Genomic DNA, 20,634 nt, shown 5'->3' with positions numbered 1-20,634 from the left:
ATTTTCCTGGAACAGAAGTTAAGCTCACAGGTCTATAATTATTTGTGTCAGCCTTTGATCCTCCTTTGTGAATTGGGGTCACATTTGCACATCTCCAGTCCATGGGTACCTCCCCTGAGTCCAAGGAAGCTCTCATAATTATGGCTAAGGGTTTGCTTACTTCCTCTGCTGCCTCCTTTAATATAACTGGATAGATCCCATCCACCCCGGGTGCCTTTCTTGTATTTATCTTCAACAATTTCTCCTCCACTTTACTCTCAGATATTACAAGATTCTCTAGCTTACTGCTACAGTTGAATACACCTCTGGCTTTCCCCTCGCTAAATAATTCCTCATGTGTGAATGTCGATGCAAAATATTCATTTAGTTTGTTAGCTACCTGAGCAGGATCATCAACAGTTGACCCATCGATATCAAGTGGTCCAATCTGATTCATCCCCTTCCTTCTAGAGTTTACATAAGTAAAGAACTCTTTGCTGTTTTTCTTTGCATCCTTTGCCAAAGATTTCTCTTAATCTGCCTTCGCCTGCCTCACCTCCTTTGTAACTTGGTTGCATATCAACTTGTATCTATCATAGGCTTCTGTGTCATGTGTTAATTTGTATGTATCCCATGCATGTTTCTTCTCTGCCATATGCCTCATCAGTTCATCTGACATCCATTTAGGCCTAAACCTTGAACAATATTTCTTGGTTGGTATGTAAATCCTGGTAGCTTCGAAGATAAGTTCTTTGAATGCTTCCCATTTTGCATTTGCTGTTGGTAACGTCATCAGTTGGTCCCACTGTATAGAATTTAAATACTGTCTCAGTCCATTGTAGTTGCCTTTACGAAAGCAATAACCCTTCCCTTTACCCCTAATGGTAGTTACCTCTTTGAGTAAATCCCACTTCAGCACACTGTGATCACTGCCACCTAGTGGTTCATTTATCTGCAGATTCTTAATGTATGAAGAATCACTGCTGATAATCAAATCAAGAGTATTCCTCCCTCTAGTTGCCTCCCGAACATGCTGATGTAGAAAACAATCATCCAATAAATCCACAAAAGCCTTGCTAGTGTGTGAGTGACCAGCCCCCAAATTCCAGTCAGTATCTGGGAAATTAAAATCTCCCATTATAAGACTCTCTGATTTACTGGCCCACTCTATTTCCCTGTACAGTTTCTTATTATACTCATCAGAGTCATTAGGCCTATAGCACACTCCTACTCTCAATTTTGATCTCCCAGTGCTTATGTCACACCAAACTGACTCGACACTGCACTGTCCAGCGATGTCCACTGGCTTCACTTCCTTGGATTTTATGTATTTCTTAACTAATAGCATAACCCCTCCTCCCTTCCTATCCAGTCTATTTTTTCTGTAGATGTTGTACTCCCCAAATTCCAGTTCTGCATTCCTTATATCTGTGTGACACCACGTCTCTGATATCCCAACAATATCGGCCTTTGATGTTTTGAGCAATACCTCAAATTCATCAAATTTATTTACTAAACTCCTAGCATTGGTGTACACACAAGTATACATGCACCTATTTCTATTCTTAGCTACCCTAACACAACCCATGTGTTTACTTGTACCGCAATGACTCCCAGCAGTCTCTGAAATATCCTGCATCTTGTTTTTCAGGCTTCTGCTCATTCCAATAGAAGCAGTGCAAGAATCTCTTTCACCTCTGCCAGTGGCTACTGTTAATCTATTCGTCTTTGTCTCCCCCCCAAGCTAGCAGTTTTCCGACCCACCTAACACTTCCTCGATAGCATCAGCAAATATTCTTGCACCCTTTCTATTTAAGTGTATCCCATCCCTGTAGAAGCAATCTCTCCTGTTAACAAGTACAGTCCAGGCAGAAAAAAATTCTACCCCTTGAGCCTTGCACAATCTTTCCAGGGCCGAATTGATTGACAAGGCTCTCATCATATACTCCCTCCTATCATGTCTGGGCAGAATTGCAGACACTTTCAAATTCAACCGTATTTCACGGCTTTTTTTCAACAGTGACCTGTACTTGTTAAGCAATTCTGCCGGTCTCCTACTCTTGATATCATGGGTATTTATCTCAAAGTTAAACATTAGACAAGTGTTAAGTTCAAATACTCGGCCCTTATCATGAATGGGAGCAGAAAGATCCCATGATTGAAATCAAATGCACTAAAGGGTACAAATTTTATTTGATAAATGAAGTGTGTAAGCAAAAGCACAATGACTTTTAAATTCAGTACATAACTGGCAACAATGTTATTTATATTTGATTGCATTCAGTATGGGACATACTTTTATATTTGATTGCATTCAGTATGGGACATACTTTTGTAAGTTTTTTTACAAGCTTGAAAGCTTGTGCTTCTGTTATGTAATAAAACTGCCTTTAAACTAACTTCAGATGAATCAGTATATAGGTGCTGTTCATCAGCTTTGGGCTCAAATCCTCGTTTTTTTTCCCATCAGTCCATTTATATCTAGGTGCATATAGGAGGGATTGTACACACTATAAAACATTAATAATCTGTTATTTATTTATGTTTTTAAATATGGAAATTCTCATAATATTATTAGCTAAAAATTCTGTACTTGCAATCTTGATTCCAAAAGTTCTGCCTTTGGTAGATTTAAATCACGTACTAGGTTATTAAGCTCATTTTGTTCAGTTAAGTGTGGTTTTTTGTTTACAACTTTGTTCTTTTGTCGGGTCCTCTTTTTCATTGGAAATAAGAAGTTATTTCCAGTTAGTTGATGGCGTAGGAGTAGGAAGACCTTTTTCCAGGCACTTTCTCCCATGCGGGATGAGCGACTTCTTTTTTTTCCCTCCTTTTCTCTGATTCTTTTTTCACTATCCCAGTTCAACCAACACAGGACCCTCTGTCCTGTGCAGGATGGAAATTTTTTTTTTTTTATTACACGACACACATTGGCCTTACCTTGACAGAGTCTGTAAAAACTGAACAGATCAGTGAGGTAGAGATGAACTTCTGTTCTAGGAGCCGCCCATACAAAAACACACACAAATACAATTTTTCAGGCAGGATTGGCTTTGTTTAGAAGAAATTTAGATGTTCTGTTTTATTTTTGCTGCTTTTCAAAAAATGTGAAGGTTTTGTAAGACAGAAATACCAGTTTTCACTATGGTTGGTTGGTTCATACCACACCATGGGAACAACAAATGGATGTTCTTATTTCCTTTCATCCTTCCTTTGTAATTAAAGTGGCTTCTAAATTTAGATAGAAATTGACCCAGTTTGTTTGATAGTAGAAACAAACTTCCATCCGGTATTGTGGAAGTGAGTGAGACTTTTTTATGGTTTACTGGTAGTTTGAATAAATTTGAATAATTAGAAGAGATGGACAAATGAAATTGGTATTTTTTTTTTTTTTTTCTGGGAAATTCTGTGCTATCTCACCACCTTGCATCATTTGCTGCTACTGATATGGATATTAATTTGAACTTGGCCCTCTTGTTAGCACTTATCCTATGTTAATAATTATATCAATTTTTATTCAATATTTCCTAAATTTATGGCACATTTTAAAAATATTGTTTGCTTTCATTATATAATTGGTTTGTGATTTTGGAGAATATTTTCCTTTTTTAAATAAAAAAAAATAATTGTGCTATAGCATATAATATCTGTGATATCAAGGCGCCTCCGTAGCCAGGTGGGAAGGAGCAGCAGTGCGTAGCACACGCTTCTTGATTAGACCGGGGTTCAAGCCCGTCACCACCAAATACGCAGGATGCGGAAAGGTCAGGGAATGACCACCGCATATCCTGGAGCAATATGGCCTTAGTTGCTAATGCTCCTAAAAACCAAACAACAACAATATCTGGGATATCAATAGACTGTAAGTTGATATTTTTCTTAAATAACTGTCACATTTTGAGGAATTTCTAATGCAAATAAAGTTGAAAGTTATAGTTACTGTTTATTATTATTATAAGTCATTTTCATCCAAATATGTATTTCTTTTAGAATGATTTAAAGGGTTGAAAAAATTAATTTGAATAAATTTTTTTTTTTAGAATTAAGTTTTAATTGTACTTTTGTTGTTTTGAGTACAATAATATAATTAGATTTATCTTATTTTAATAACAGATCTGGAATGGCTCAATTCAAGTAGATCATTGTCATTACATCAAGATTTGAAGGGGAAACTGGTAATTCTAGACTTCTTTACATACTGCTGCATAAACTGTATGCATATCCTTCCAGATCTTCAGGCACTTGAACAGAAATTTTCAACCGAGGGAGTAGTTGTGATAGGTGTCCATTCAGCAAAATTTGAAAATGAAAAAGTATTAAAAAATATTGCAGATGCAATATTAAGATATGGAATCAGTCATCCAGTAGTAAATGACTCAAAAGCAAAACTGTGGAATGAATTGCATGTGCAGTGTTGGCCAACACTTGTTATTATTGGTGAGTACCAAACACTTTAAAAAAAACTGTAGATTAATACATTGTGAGATCAGATTTTTATATGTATGAGGATGTATAGAGTACAGTAATACCCAGACTTATGCGAACTCGGAGTTACGCGGTTCTTGATTTTTTTCGTTTGGCAACACTGCCCCCCACTATCTTCAAGGTCGTTTTTCATATGCTATCGATATATGGTGCGACGGCGGAGAGTGAGAGCGAAAGATGAACAAAATTCAACTTTGCTGCAGCATGAGCTGCACACATACACAAGAATTTGCATTCCAACTGTCATATTTATATGTGTGCATTCGAATTCGTGCTCAACTTTTGTCGGAAATTACATTGTTTTCACGAATAAACCTTAAACACGAAATAAACCTTGTAAACCTTAAAGCCTTTCCAGGCTTTAAGGTGTCCAAAGACCGATTGACAATGATGGTCGGCGGGAATGCAGCTGGTGACTGCAAGTTAAAACCTCTCTTAATATATCGCGCCGAAAACCCAAGAGTTTTAAAAAATATATCTAAAATTAGCTTACCGGTAATTTGGAAGTCAAATCATAAAGCTTGGGTGACAGCTTCCGTTTTTGAGGACTGGTCTGGTCACCACTTCATACCCGAAGTCGAACGTTATTGCAAGTCTAAACAGATTCCATTTAAATTGATCCTTCTTATTAACAATGCACCCAGTCATCCTCCTGCCACCCTAATTAATTTCGACCGACGTGTGAAAGTTGTGTTTTTGCCTCCAAACACAACCAGCTTGCTTCAACCGATGGACCAGGGAGTCATCAAAACATTCAAGGCCTACTACACGAGGCACGTCTTTTTTTGTTTGCACGTCTGAATGAAGCTATGCGACAAAATAGTGAGATATCTGTTAAAGACTTTTGGAAACAATTCAATGTTTTAGACCCGTAAGAATCATTGAAGAATCTTGGGATGAAATTCACAAAAAAACATTGAATGGTGTCTGGAAGAAACTTTGTCCATTTTTTTTCAAAAACGAGACGAAAACAATGCCAGAAACTGATCATGTCGCTCATATGATAGAAGAAGTTGTTAATCTTGCCAGGCAATTAGATTTGGAAGTCAGTGGTGATGATGCCAACGAGCTGTTGGATTCACATAGTGAGGAGCTGACAATGAATGAGCTCATAGAGATGCGTCACTGAATTATCCGACACTTCAGACCCAGTTCCACCAGAAAAGCACGACAGTTGCAAGCTTGATAGGTCTCAGCTCAATTGAAAAGGGCTTAAATTTTAGAAAACAGACCCCAACGAAAACGCGTTATAGCTACAAAGCAAGGAATAAAAAATTATTAGCTTGCTACGAAGAAATTCTGCGTGAAAAAAAGAAGGCGCTGTGTCGTCAGACGAATTTGTTAGATTTTATGAAGCCATCAACATCGAAATAACTTTTTTACGTAACTCATTTATTTTTTTAATACATAATTTGTATTAATATGTATAAATAACTGCAATTTTATTAAATATTTTTCTTTTATAATTGTGTTTTTGTTAGTCCTTGGTCCCAATTAAACAAAATTTATATGTATTTATATATGCGAAGTTGTACCCGACTTACGCAAATTCAACTTAAGTGATTTTCTTCGGACCCACCTATCGCGTGACTTCGGGGTATTACTGTACTACAATAAATACCAATAATGGTATTTATGGTAGTACTGTATACATCCTCATACAAAACTATAAAAGAAATACTATGTATTCTGACATGTAAGTCGACTTCTGTTTTTTTTTTCCTTTAAAATTTGTGCTTAATCATATTTGTTGTGTAAGAGTAACGTATCAACTGTGTGGTACTACACTAACAGTGGTAAAGAATGAAAAGGACCTGGGAGGTAATTGTGCAGACAGATATGAAGTTTTCTGAGCAGTGCAGATGGTCTGCAAGAGTAGCTCATGGTGTCTTGTCAATGATATATACAGGAATTTTTCTAGCAGGGATAAAAAGGTGATTATCCCCTTGTATAAGGTGATGGTCAGGCCACACCTTGGGTATTGTATACGGGTCTGGAGGCTCATTTTAAGAAGAATGTAGAGCTGCTGGAACGAGTACAGAGAGGAGTAACAAGATTAGTGAATGGAACAAAGAGTTGCTCTTACGAAGAAAGGCTTAAGTTTTGTAAATTACAGTATCTGGAGACTAGGCACCTGCGAGGTGGTCTGATTAAGGTGTATAAAGGCTTGAATGGTTTGGGCATGCTCAATGCTGATGGGATTCTTCCTCTTGCTCAGATTACGAACCTGAGGGGGTATAAATTCAAATTGAGGAAAGACAGCTATAGAATAGATTTGCAGAAATTTGCCTTTAGCCAGCAAGTGGTTGATTTCTGGAACAAACTTCGATCTGTCGTTGTAAAAGTTGATAGCTTAAATAGATTCAAGGCAGAACTAGACAAACATTTGGAGCGAGTGGATGGGTGAAATGAGAAGGGTTTTTTTTTTTTTTTTTGGCTGATGCTATATAACTGCTTTCTTGCATCATGTGCCTTTGCTAATGCTAAAAGGCATGCAGCAGAAACAGTACATCTATGAGACAGAGAGTGGAGAGACTCTGTTAGAGATGAGTCATTAATTAGCATAACTGTCTTTTTCTGAATGGAATCTAGAAGCCTGAGAGAGGTTTTGGGGGGGGCACCGCCCCAGATATGGGAACAATATTCCATGGTATGGCGGATTTGTGATTTATACAGTGTAAACAGCTGTTTGGAAGAAAAGTAATGAAAGAGAAAACCAAGAAACCGAGAAAACCGAGAGTGAAATTGAAAACCAAGTTTTTTAGATGCAGAGGAAGCTATATTAGTGCCAAGAGAGATTAGAAGTCAGAGTAATCCCCAAAAGAGATATATCATCATGCCTAGAAATCAGAGTGTTACCAAAGATAAGCATAGGAGCAGGAGAAGAACCTTTTTTTTTTGTGAGATATAAGACAGGACTGAGTTTTAGAAGGATTGAAATCAACTAAGTTGTCTTTGTCCCACTGGAGAATTACCTGGAGATTGGCATTTAAGGAATTGGTAATGGATATTTGAGAAGTTGAAGCTGATTGAGTAGGGCAAGGTTTCTCAAAATGGAAAGTGGAATGCAATGTGCTATCATCAGCAAAACTATGGATAGGATTTCCGTTCAATGGAAGAGGGTCATTAATATACAAGAGGAAAAAAATAGGGGAAAGAACTGAATCTTGGGGGGACACCAGCATTAGTGGAGAAGTTAGGAGACCGAGGGCCATCTACCATCACCCTCAGTAATGGTAGATGGCCTCAGATGAGCGGCCTTAGAACATTTATTGGAAAACCAAAGTTTAGATAAAGGACGAGATTTTAAAGTGGAGTGTGGGATAAAGGATTCCATTCATACAAGAATAATTTCACGGACACGATCTGAGCAAACGTTGACATCAGAAGTTTTGAAACAGTAGTCCGACCAAGGAAAAGAAGAAAAGAAATCTTGCAGGTCATTCCATTTTGCATTCTTGTAATGCCAACAACACGATGTTGGGAATAGCCATGAAATAAAGGCTCCATTGGAGAAAAGACAATCACCAAGTTGTGATCTGAGGTGCCTAAAGGACCACTCACTTCGATCGTGTACTTAGAAGAGTGGTTTGTGAGAAAAAGATCAAGCGTGTTGGCTGTATGGTTAGGATTGTTCAGTATTCTTGTAGGTAAATGAACAGTCTGTGTGAGATCATTAGTAATTGCAAAGGCCTCAGCGTTTCAACTAGCTGGGTTGGTGTGACTAGAAAGCGGAAGCCACCTGGAGTTGTGAACATTAAAATCACCAAAGAAAATTGCCTCACTGTTAGGAAAGTTGGACTGGAGAAAGTCAAGTTGCAAAGAGAGGAAGTTGAAGAGCTCTAAGTGATTAGTGGATTTGGGAGAATGATAGAGACAACAGATGAATTTGACAGAATGAGGTAGAGAGATTTTAGACGATCGAAAAGAGAAGATTCCAAAATACCAAGCCTCTGACAGGGAATATTGGAATGGACATATGCAAAAACAAGTACCACCTTTGAGGTGAAAGGAATCACACAGCGAATAATTTGGGCAACTGAGATGAGCAGTAGTTGAATCAACCAATAAATAACTGAGATTCTGTCAGAAAAAGTACATGGGGTTTGGCAGACTGCAAGTGGAAATGGACATTGTTGAGATAAGAATTGAGATCACATATATTTGTGAAATGAACTAGGAAATGTTTGGGAGGTTTAGAGATCTTTTCACAGATAAGCTTGCTCTGTTAGTTTGACAATTCATGGTGTATTCAATAGCAAGAAAAAGTGGGGGTGGGACATGCTGCATGAAGTAATGAAAATTTTGGATATGTCATACACATAGTAAGAATAGACCCAGATCCTGACATAACCTGCCCTCGACAATGCCCCCCCCCCCCATATACACAATACTTGGACTCCCTCCAATGACTATCTGGCAGAGTAGAGGTAGCAAGATTACACTAGCTGATCCGGAAGCCTCCTAAAGAGTTACCAATTGGTTCGGTCCATTGTACTAACTGGCGGCAGGCCTGCAAACACCGTTTTAGAGCTGTACCCTCGAAATGTAAGGAAGATTGGATCTTGCCATGATGTCCATCATAACCTCAAAAGTCATTAGTCATATTGCATGATGGAAGAGATGGGGAAGAGTTGACCGGAACTTAGCTCTGGGGACTAAACATGGGTTCCACCACTTCAAGCCTCCGATAAGCAAAGTGGTGGTATTGCACCGGTTGATGATAGTCATCTACCACCTAATATTGCCTGGTAACACAGAGGGGTAGCATTCCTCCATATGGTGTTGGCACCACGCCTCGACCCCTGCTTACGTTGGTTCACATCTGGGTGGGGCACCTCCATAGCCAGGTAGGTAGGAGCAGCAGTGCGTGCGTAGTGCACGCTTATTGATTAGATCGGGGTTCGAGCCCGTGACCACCAAATATGGAGGATACGGAAAGGTCAGGAATGACCACCACATATCCTCAGAGCAATATGGCCTTAGTTGCTAATGTTCCTAAAAACCAAATAACAAACAACATATGGGTTGTCACCTGCAGTGTGCTTGTGCATGGAGGTTATACCCAGGATTACTAACGATCCCACCATCATGAAGGTGCAAACAGAGGATTTGGCTGTCACAGACCGTCCAGACTTTGCTGAAATTTGTCCACTTGACTTGAGTGTCATCTGAATATCAGTTCCATCAGCATTTTAGATTCCCAGGTAGCAGCTACAGCTTGTCTGGCATGTCTGTGAGAATGTCTGTGACAACCTCAAGGACCAATTGTAATATTATTGAAATACAGCAGTCGTAGTTAAACAAGCCAGACTGATGGTGGGATCTGGCAAGGATCCCACTACCTGAAATATCACTTTTGTAATAAGTTTAGGAATTAGGTCAAAGCACTTAAGGCACCTCCGTAGCCAGGTGGGAAGGAGCAGCAGTGCGTAGCACACGCTTCTTGATTAGACCGGGGTTCGAGCCCGTCACCACCAAATACGGAGGATGCGGAAAGGTCAGGGAATGACCACCGCATATTCCTGGAGCAATATGACCTTAGTTGCTAATGCTCCTAAAAACCAAAATAACAACAACAACAAAGCACTTAAACTAATTTTGCATTATCCTTGTGGTACTTTTACCATGAGGATAATGCAAAATTCATGTAAAAAAATAATAAATTATGTTATGTTTTCTTTTTTTACAACAAAGCTGCCACAGATGTATCAAAATATAAGCCTCTTGTCATTGTACTTAGATTTGTTTTTATTTCATTTGCTCTGTATGGACTAAAATGGTATAGAGACCATCACATCTTACATCATAACACAAGATGGCTTTAGTATATAAATAAACAGTCTGTTGTCCACTTAAATGCTCATGCTATCTTGCCCTATGCACTTTGAACACTTCTGGAAAGTTATTTAGAAAATCATTCAGAAAAACTAGTAGCCCATGGTTGCCAACCTTTAATAATAAAAAATACAAATATGCAAAATCATCTGGCATATTTTATTCAATCACATGACATTATATGAAATATTTTTGTATACTGGAGAAAAATCTGTTATTTTTGAATCATCATACACAAATTATTAAAGGGTATACACGCAATTAGTCATACCTAAAACTATTGTAAGCCTGTGTAATGTTTATAAACACTGTAATGGCAGTAAGAAAAAAAAAATTACATAAAACTATTCATTGCTGCATTATAATTTTTTAAGAATGGAGTGTAGTTAGGTTTAGAAAGTTTTTTTAATTCTTTTTAAAAATTGTGGACACTTTATAAGGCTTTTGAAACTTTGGGATATCAGGCACTCTATTGTATAATGAAAAAAAAAACATGTACCTGACAGGGGTTAATGGTATGAAATGTAGAACCTTACATTACATCAGTGTTGCATTTATTTTTGAGCACATTCAAACTTTGAATTGTTTTATATATTCTGTAACTTACACAAAATATAATTATATTTTCTTTCAACTAATTTCATGTATTTGAAAACATCAAACTATTTCTCTAATAAATTTTTAAAAATTTTTGTATCCTCATTAGGGCCAGAAAGTGAATTGCTGTTCTGTATAGTAGGTGAAAATCAAAGAAATGAATTATTTCTATATTGCGAAATTGCATTAGAATATTTTAAAGAAAGTAAGAAGATTGTCCATTCTCAGTTGCCCATTCAGTTGTTAAGAGAAAACCTACCTAAAAATCCATTGTTATTTCCTGGGAAAGTTTGTACAGATAAATATGGACATATCATAATTTCAGACACTGGAAAAAATCGTATACTTATTCTTAGTAGGGATGGCATCGTAGAGGTGAGTTTAAAATGTTTTCGTATACCTTCCTGTTTTTTTCATTGCCTTAGCCTATTTTGTGCAGTGAATATGGTTGATCTGAAAGTGACCATAATACAGTTAGAAGTCATAGCTGGAGGTGAACATAATTAGTTAGGCTTATCAAATAAAATTATTACATTCTTCTTTAATGGTCATAAAAGGTAAGAAAATATTTTGGCTTAAATCTTGCAAAAAGTGGAAGATAGTGTAAAATACTGTATGCTATCTTTCACTGCAATTGTAGAGAAACTGACTTAGTCTTGAAGGTTTTTCTTTGATTATTGTTTAGTTCCCGTTTATAGATGCATTATCATTATCCAGTTTTTCTTGGATCATTAATGTCACCTGCGGATATTTGTTTGTTTGTCTGTCATTGGATAGCATAATTCATTCATGTATCTGACCCAAGTGAGAATGTGGCGAATTACTTTATCCTTTAACTGAGAATGTTAACTAAGATTTGGTTAAGTTTGACTTCGTTCTTTCTTTTTTTTATTATTTATTCTTGATGCTTCTTAATAAGAAAGCACTAATCATTCTTAGATTCTGGTGCTTTTTTTTATTGCAAAAAGTTTTGTATTTTTAAATTGAAAAACATGAGCTCAGTGTTGAGAGCAGGTTTTGATTTTTCTATTCTTTCATAAATTACTTTTTTTTTCTGTGTGCTTAGTAATTAAAATATCTAGTTTTTTCTTGGTTGAATAGCCTCTATACTTCTGTCAGCATTGGAATCTGATTTGGTATGAATCCTGTTTTAATTACGTTGTTCAGTTCTTTTTGTTGTGGTTATATTATTTTTACAGTGTTATAGAATTTCTTGATATTTCTTCTTTTTGCTGTTATTCTTCTTATTAGAGTGACTTTTGCAGCTAGCTAGCATTTGCCCTAGGCAATCTCTGCTGCTTGGATGAATAGGGTACCCTAATTGGCCTTAATAAATCCAAAGATGAAAGGAGACTCCAATTTGTTGGGATGAAGTTTTTCAGATCCTGGTTGATTTTGCATTTTGTAGGAAATCTGTAGAATTTTGACTTTTTGGCGAAGATAAAGGAACATGAGAACCACGTGAAGCATCAGCCAACTTACTCAGAAAATTAGTTTCCTGATACTGCACTCTAGCACTGCTCGCTCAGTAAACAGACAGTAGGTGTTATCGGTGTGGAGCAGAAGTCGAGAACGATATATTGATTGACAGGTAGGCATGGCAAATGATGTGCTAGTTGGTGTGTGAACACAACATCAGTTTAGTATCACTTGCCCTAGTCTCAAAAGTACTAATGGTCACTTGCCTCAATAGTATCTTGCCCTAATGAACACTTTCCATAATGGTGAAAAAAGGTCAGGTTACCTCCACTTGAATCCCATGGGAGCTTGAACTCCTCCAGAAGTGGAGGGGGTAACCTGACCTTTTTTCTTTAGAATCATGGGTGGACTAGTGCATAAATTGTTTATTAACAAAATATTAATTTTTTATAACTTATTTTTATTTTTACAGACACTTGCAGATACACACACATTATAATGTCAATCAACACCTCAATAGCTATTCACAATATATATATATATATATATTTATAATCTATAGTATTTTATTTATTTGTCTATATAAGCTGGTTAAACTTATATTGTGTCAGTGGTGTGGCTCTGCTCTGGAGTGCTAGTCTGTTCTATATTTTTATTTTTTACTGTATAAGGACCACTGTTATTCAAATCCTCTGCAAGGGTGGTTCGATCGGGGGATTCAGATGGTGGACGGATCCTTCGATCGGTTCGCCTTTGCGGCAATTTGTCTAACGATTGAAATGCAGTGATTCCCAGACCATTATTGGCCTTGTGGTCCTCTGTTGATATGGGGCATAATGATCAGTCTATTTTTGTTAATTTGGTTTTATTTTATTGTAATTAGTATAGTCTCTATTTGTGATATTTCACACAATTTAGAATTGGCACCTTACAAGAGGGGGGTGCCATTAAATTTTTATATAATTGGCACTAAATTTAAATGAATTTTTATGATTCTTAATTGGATTTTCTAAATTATTTGGAGAGTTTCTACTACAATTTTAGTCTTGTTTTCTTCTCCCTCCCTGTTGATTTAATTATGTTTAGTTTATTATTTTCGGTCAACAGTTTTGTCATGCTGCTGGCATTAATTTTGATTTTATATTTAATATTAGGTGTGTATATATATATATAAAAAGAATCATTCTTTCCCTATTATTTCCTAATAGGAATACTCATGACCTAGCCTTTAAGGTTAGGTCACGAAATATAAGGAAATCTTTATTATTTTCTAACCTACCATTTAATGTCAGGTTATGAAATAAAACGAAAAGTAAAGAAGCCTTTTCATTTTTTTGCAACCAAACCTAAATCACTAATATAGTAAAAATAAATTCAAAAAATAGCAAGGGCTTAATTTTTCAGTACTCGCCTTTGATCGATCTGCAATTGTTATGGTTTGAATGGCAAGAGGTGACTAGCTTTAAGATGATTGGTTCTTAAATTAAGGGGTGGGTAAATAGTAATTATAATGGAAACGGGATTAAAATATGCGCAAGGAAGTAGAAGTGTACTAACTCCGTCCTTGGTTGTCATTAAATTGGGTTGAATTGGGATTCTAAATAGTGGATAAGCCAATAGTTGTAACGAGGACTTTCGTTAAAAAACATCTTCAGTTGGCAAGTTAAGTGAAAAGGGAAAGCGTACTGTATTTAAGAAGAATTTTGTAATCCCAGGATGCACTTTGTTACTTGTGGGAATCTCAGATTGGTGAGATTCCAAACTGGAGAAAGATTGAAGGGGAGTTTCGCATTTATAATATTTAGATCAGAGTGGTGACAAAACCATTCTATAATGAGGGCTTCAAATTGTAAAATTTTGTAACTGTTTTTTAATTTTAATATGGTAATAGCTGAATCAACTAAGGGAGTATGGTTGTTGGAGTGTGCATGTAAAGTAAGTTCAGTGCTGGAATGTCCAGTTCTGAAGCTATTGTAGTGATAGTATGCTCTGGAATTGGAGGATTGGGTTGAACCGAATTTGGTTGTGGTACTACCAATGTAACAAGCATTACAATTGTGTTGACATTTTATTAAATAAATGATATTATTCATTTCGCTTGTTGGATATTTATGTGTTTCTTTATATTTATTGAAAAGTGATCAGAGTTTGTTATAAGTGGAAAAAATAAGAGTGATGTCTGTATCTGCAAATATTCGCCGAAATTGTCCTGCAAGATTACTATGATAAGGAAGGACATAATGTATTTTACTATTTATGATGTGTTTTATGGGGTTATTGATATTATTTTTTGCAATGGAAATGGTATGTTGGATTAATTTTGGAGGGTAATTTCTGGCTATGAATTTTTTTGTGAGATATTGTAACTCATTGAATAGGTCGTCTTGTGAGGTGCTGAATTTAATGGCGTTGTAGATTTGGTTATAGAGAATGGATTTTTTTATGTTGAAATGGTGGTGCAATGTAAAATGTAGGAATTTCCCCGTGTGTGTATGTTTTCTATAGATCTTAGTTCAGTACCTGTTTTATATATGGTGAGATTGAGAAAATTAATTTGTTCATTGGTTTCTGTTTTGAGTGTGTATTTAAGTCTGTCGTGAATTTAATTGAATTTTGTAAACAGGTTATCAATTATAGTTTTGTTTCCTATTAAAAGTACATCATTGGCGTATCGCATGTATAACTTTATCTCAGAAGGGTAAGGTTGTAGGATTTTATTTTCAACTGTGGCTAAGTAAATTTCGGAAAGGGGAGCAGAGGTGCCCAAGCCCATGGATAACCAATTGACCTGGAAAATATATATCTCTGCCACAAAGAAATTTTGTGTGGTCAGCAAGCAAAGCAATGACCTCCATTTTTTTGGGATTGTCAGAGAGTAGGGCTTATTGGTTACATTGAACATAATCCATTAATTTTACATAATACATAGGCCACTATTGTGCAAACTTAATAATGAAACTAAGGCCATTAATATGAAGTGGCAATGGGGTGGCACTATGGTGTCTTTTTTTTTTTTATCTTTTGTAGATGCAAGACTTGAAATATTTGATCATCCACCTTATTCTGCATTACTGTCTCCTAATGACTTCTTTCTGCAATATAAGGAGCATCTTTCTGGCCAAAGATTTCACTTTGCTGAAAAGATGTGTTCTATGAAAACAATGGTGAAACTACCCTCAAAAACTAGTAGACTGACAAAATATGAAATAATATATGCAGAGGACTTGGCTTAGTACAAAGAGACCATACCCCTTCCCCTCCCCACACATATGCTTGATGGAATAATTCGAATAATCTTCTGTTTTAATGCTAGAATTTGAATTGTCTCCCTTAGAAAGAACCAAATTGTGGGCCAAGTGAAACCAATGACATCTGGCCATATGTTCCTAATTATTAGACGGTATTTCTTGGTATCTTAATAGGTCACAACATAACAGTCTAACTGGAGTTTAAACAGGATGGTTCACTTCCATACCTAGACCTAAAAGTTCAAGTTTCAGCAAACCCTTTTCAAGACAGTGCATAGAAAAGTTACAGAAATTGCTCTTCAAACTCTCTCTAACTCAGTTTTATTCACTGTGCCTTAGATGAAAACAATTTTGTTAATTGCATGTTAGTTTAGTATTAACCACATAGTGCAAGGAAGTCTTCTTCTTCTCCTTCTTATTATTATTATTGTTATTATTTTATTTATATTTTGCCCAGTTCAGCAAAAGCTGAACTGGGCAAAATATAAATAAAATAATAATAATCATAAAATAAAAAAACCGAAATAAAAATTAATAATGAAAAGAAAGAGAAAATAAATAATCTATATGTTTCCCTCCTCACATTCGTAACTATTCAGCTGACCTTTGAATTTCTCAAAGTTGTCAGCCTCACCTTTCCCTATATTAACTTATTCTAGTAATTCAAAATATGTTGACTAGAAGAAAAGTTCATATAATCCATCTAAATCTCCATACCTGTAAACATTATTCCAAATGTAGGTTGCAATTACCTTATATTATGGAATTATGATCTTGTCTCTATAAGCAAACGTTCAATAAATCATCAATAGGAACTTGACCCACCAATATTCTCTAAATAATTATACACTATTTTTTGTTTTCGTTTCAATATACCATTTCAGTAGTCCATTTCGGTTATTTGGGACACATCGGGACTAGTGCATTTTGGCCCGATTAAGTGGCTGCCCTAATTATCCGAAGTTTCACATAAATAGTTAAAAATACAATGTATTCCCCCTTTACAATTAGTTCACTGTACAATCAAATCACGTTACGGCGAACTCACCATAGTAAAGTACCATTCACTATATGATGTGTAGTAAGCGCTGGTCATTGTGATCACGTTTGTGAATTGAATTTTAATTCTGTTAAACAGTGATTCTAATTATAGAAAATAGGAGAAATATTATTCACGGGCTATAAAAGTAAAGATATATTAAGAACAAATTTATCCTTTATTACCTTACCAATTAAAAAATTAAATGATTCGTGAAAATCGGAAGAATATACGTGATAATCGGAATAATTAATACGTACTGTAATATATACATATGAACTAGTTGACATTTGTGGGTGGGGGTTAAAATTTAAAACAGTAAAAAGATAAGCAATCAATAACAAAGAACACGGCACACAAATTGCAAGTAGCACGATACGCGCAAGTGAGAACGGAGTAACGAGTTACAAAGCTTTAAAAATAGGAATGAAGAGAAGATCTGAAAATTAATTTTTTTATATGAGTGAAGATTCCATGGAAGTGTAAACACATTTCACCATAATAACTCCCAGAATTCCAGCTGTCGGTATTATCGCAAATTCAGTAAGATTGAGTTTACTGTCCATTTATGATAGATTTCAATAAACAGGTGATTGCTAATTGTTTTTATTGTTTTATGGTTGTGACCTCCAGAATTTCGACTGAACCACGTGGTACTGTCAGAGACAATCGTAGGGTAATCTCTAATGCTGCGGTCTCCTGCCCCAATTAAACGGCATGCTGTCCCAATTAAGCGAAGTAAACCCTGGCTATTTTCTCGATGGGTTTCTGTTTTTTAAGATTTGCCCCAAATAAACGGCTGCCCCGATTAATTGGTGGCCCAAATAACCAGAATCCACTGTATTATGAATTGTGTTTTCATTTTGCTATGCTACAAATTACAGTTTTTTTTTTTTTGGTGTTTAACAGACACCAGATAAGTAATAGCGTCTGTTTTTCTTATGCTTAACTCCTATTCCTATGTGATATTCGTGAGATGTCAGCGATAGTTGGCAAAAACATAACCATTTATGGGGTTTTTGCCAGATGTTAGGTGAGTCCATATGTTTCAATTAGGAGGATGAGTATCCTTAAAAATTCTAAGAAATATGATAAAACATTATTATTATTGGTTTCTCTTGTTTAATTTTGTTTCATATTTTATAAATTAAGTTTAGCAAATTTATAATTATAATTCAGTGATAAAGCTTATTATTATTTTTTTTTAATAATTAAAACAAAAAAAAAGGTCTCTTACAGATGCCACACAAGCATATTTGTTCTATTGACACAAGTGATGGCAGGTTAAGTAAGAATGGTTGTAAAAATGAATAAAATACTCTTATACCACATGAAAAATAGGATTAACATCTTTAGGAAACCTCAATATATATATATATATAATGTGAGGTAAAAGTTAGGCAAAAGTAATAAAAATAAATAAATATGGCTATGTAGCTATCATTAGAGGCAGCAAATGCACATCCTCCACATGATGCCTAATTATATCTGATAATTAAAATAAATATAATATTTAAGATAAAAACATCAGACAGTAGTACGGCAATAATGCAGAGTGAAACGAAACGCAAAATAATATAAAATAAACAAACAGGGAAGGGAAAGTAGAGATAATAGGTAGTCGATAATCCCCTGTAAAATTTAGTCAATTAAGTCATTAAACCCAATTAATAAAAAATGTAAATTTAAAATAATGCCAATTATAAATAATTTAGCGGTACCCCCCTCGAAGGTACCAGTTCCAAAAAACGTGAAATATCACCAAAAAAGGTTAAAGAAACTACCAAAAAACTAAAATATCAAAATGATAGACTGACCATCATGCCCCATATCGACAGAGGACCACGAGGCCAATAATGGTCATGGAATCGCTGCATTTTTTATTAATTGGGTTTAATGACTTAATTGACTAAATTTTACAGGGGATTATCGACTACCTATTATCTCTACTTTCCCTTCCCTGTTTGTTTATTTTATATTATTTTGCGTTTCGTTTCGCTCTGCATTATTGCCGTACTACTGGCTGATGTTTTTATCTTAAATATTATATTTATTTTAATTATCAGATATATATATATATATATATATACACACACACACTTAATGACAGGCTATATTTCAAAACAATCCTATGTCTTGTTTTTAGGCTTTGTGAAAATGGAGAACTTCCTATTGCAGGTGATCCACCGAAAACTGAAACTCACCTGACCCAGTTTTCAGTGGATTACTTGCAACAGAAAGCTCTCCAATTTCATAAGGTCTGAAGATGAGACACAGTTTGACTTTAAACATATCCTAGTCATTAAGAGTATGTTGAAGTTTCTCAATAATGATTCTTAATCATAATTTTTATGTAGTATAAGAGTATGTTATTGTTATTAATTTTTAATGTTTAAATTCGTTTACCACAAAGTCCTTGTTCCAACTTATTAGAAAGAATGGTTGTATTTGAAGCTCAGTGATTTCGCTGTGTTATTCTTTTAATGATCAAAAATATGAGAATTATGGATTTAAAGTTTACTATGAGATTAGAAGGTAATATATTTTGCATTTTCAGTGGTGAAGCAGTGCATTCTTTTCTACGCAACTAAATTTTTACAGGTAATTTTTAGTAATTTTTGTGTAATGATGAAGTGGGGTAAGCTTTTGTCTCAGATGGGGATAAATAAGTGTAAAATTGTATAGTAAACATAATATTCATAGTTGGATAATACTACATGATAATACTATATTGTGTACAAAAGTGCTATATGGCTGCACAAAAATGTGGTGACTGCATTTCTTCTTTTCAGTTAAGCTAACAGTCATTTCTGATGATCACACATTTCATCATGTTCACATAAAGCATTGTCTTTGTTTCTGAGATAATTTAAATGCATATTACTAGTAATTTATATACTTTTAGTCACATTTGGGACATTACTATTGACATTATTTATTTATCAACTGACTGATTGAAAGGACTCTAATGTGAAGATTTTAAAAATTGAATTTAACTGACATTTAACTTCTTTGTAAGTAGGCTGCTATTGGAGGCCTTGATGCAGGATTTATTAATGGATCTTTCCAAGAAGCTCGGTTTTATTGTCCACAAGGTATTGCATTTTGTGAACCAGGAATAATTTTTGTTGCAGATACTAAAAACCATGTAATTAGGAAGGTGAGTATTATGGTAATTTGCTGTTCTGTGCAATTATACCAAGCCTTAGTGTTTATAACACTAACACTTGGTAAAAGGTTTTATAAATGCTTATTTGCAGCATTTAGATTCTAATATTTTTGATTATTATCTATTGATTAGTCATGATCTGAAGTAATACAGTCATTATGCATTATTCCAAAAGACACTATCATGTTTGGAAAAAAAGACACCATCATGTTAGAAGAAATGAGGTACGAATGTACCTTTTCCAATCTGACTGTTAAAGGGAATGTACCAATTCCCTTTAGCAGTCAGAAGAAATTTGTGTCCATTCTTTTTTTCAGTATTGCCAATCTTCAACTGTATAAAAAAAAAGTTCTGTGTCTATGCTGCTCTTTTTTGAGAACAGCAGCTAGGCATCTCCAGTGATTGCATCTTATGTGTAATTCAATCTATCAAAAAAATTCTTCCATATCCCAAGAAATTATGACCATGATTTTCCTGGCAGAAGATTGAGTCCTGAATTTTTTGAGAAGTGGTGATCCATGACTTTTTTTCATTGCATGGATTCCTGTTTTGTTTCTGGATCTCAATGGTGGATCTGTATTTCATCACCAGTTATAATTCTTAAGAGAAACCCTTTATGGATTTGTATACATGTGTAAATTTTTCTTACAAATTTGAGTCCTGCACTGAAGAGAAAAAAAACATTTTTTTTTTTTCATCACACAAAAAAAACATTTTTCGCAATAAATTTTGATGACAATTAGGTGCAATAAAATAAGGAAATAACAAGTAATTACTTGAATTCACGTTTGAAATCAAACTTTTATTACAATAATAAATATTCTAGCAAAAATTATTAAACATACAGTTATTCTAAAAAC

General features: G+C 35.1%; 1 protein-coding gene across 1 annotated transcript in view; it reads left to right on the top strand.

Annotated features, from left to right (window-relative positions):
• LOC150087407 (NHL repeat-containing protein 2) overlaps positions 1-20,634 on the top strand; it is a 51,931-nt gene that overhangs the window by 3,613 nt on the left and 27,684 nt on the right. The window contains exons 2-4 of the mRNA XM_090372476.1: positions 4,093-4,416; positions 11,009-11,274; positions 19,628-19,765. Of these exons, the coding sequence (XP_090228602.1) occupies positions 4,093-4,416; positions 11,009-11,274; positions 19,628-19,765 (728 nt within the window). The remainder of the gene's footprint in view (positions 1-4,092; positions 4,417-11,008; positions 11,275-19,627; positions 19,766-20,634) is intronic.

The sequence above is a fragment of the Mastigoproctus giganteus genome, chromosome 4 (assembly GCF_048544385.1).
Source record: "Mastigoproctus giganteus isolate SK-2022 chromosome 4, ASM4854438v1, whole genome shotgun sequence".
In the NCBI taxonomy this organism is placed as follows: Eukaryota; Metazoa; Arthropoda; class Arachnida; order Uropygi; family Thelyphonidae; genus Mastigoproctus; species Mastigoproctus giganteus.
The sequence above is the reverse complement of the archived record's forward strand: the minus strand, read 5'-3'. Positions and strand labels throughout refer to the sequence as shown.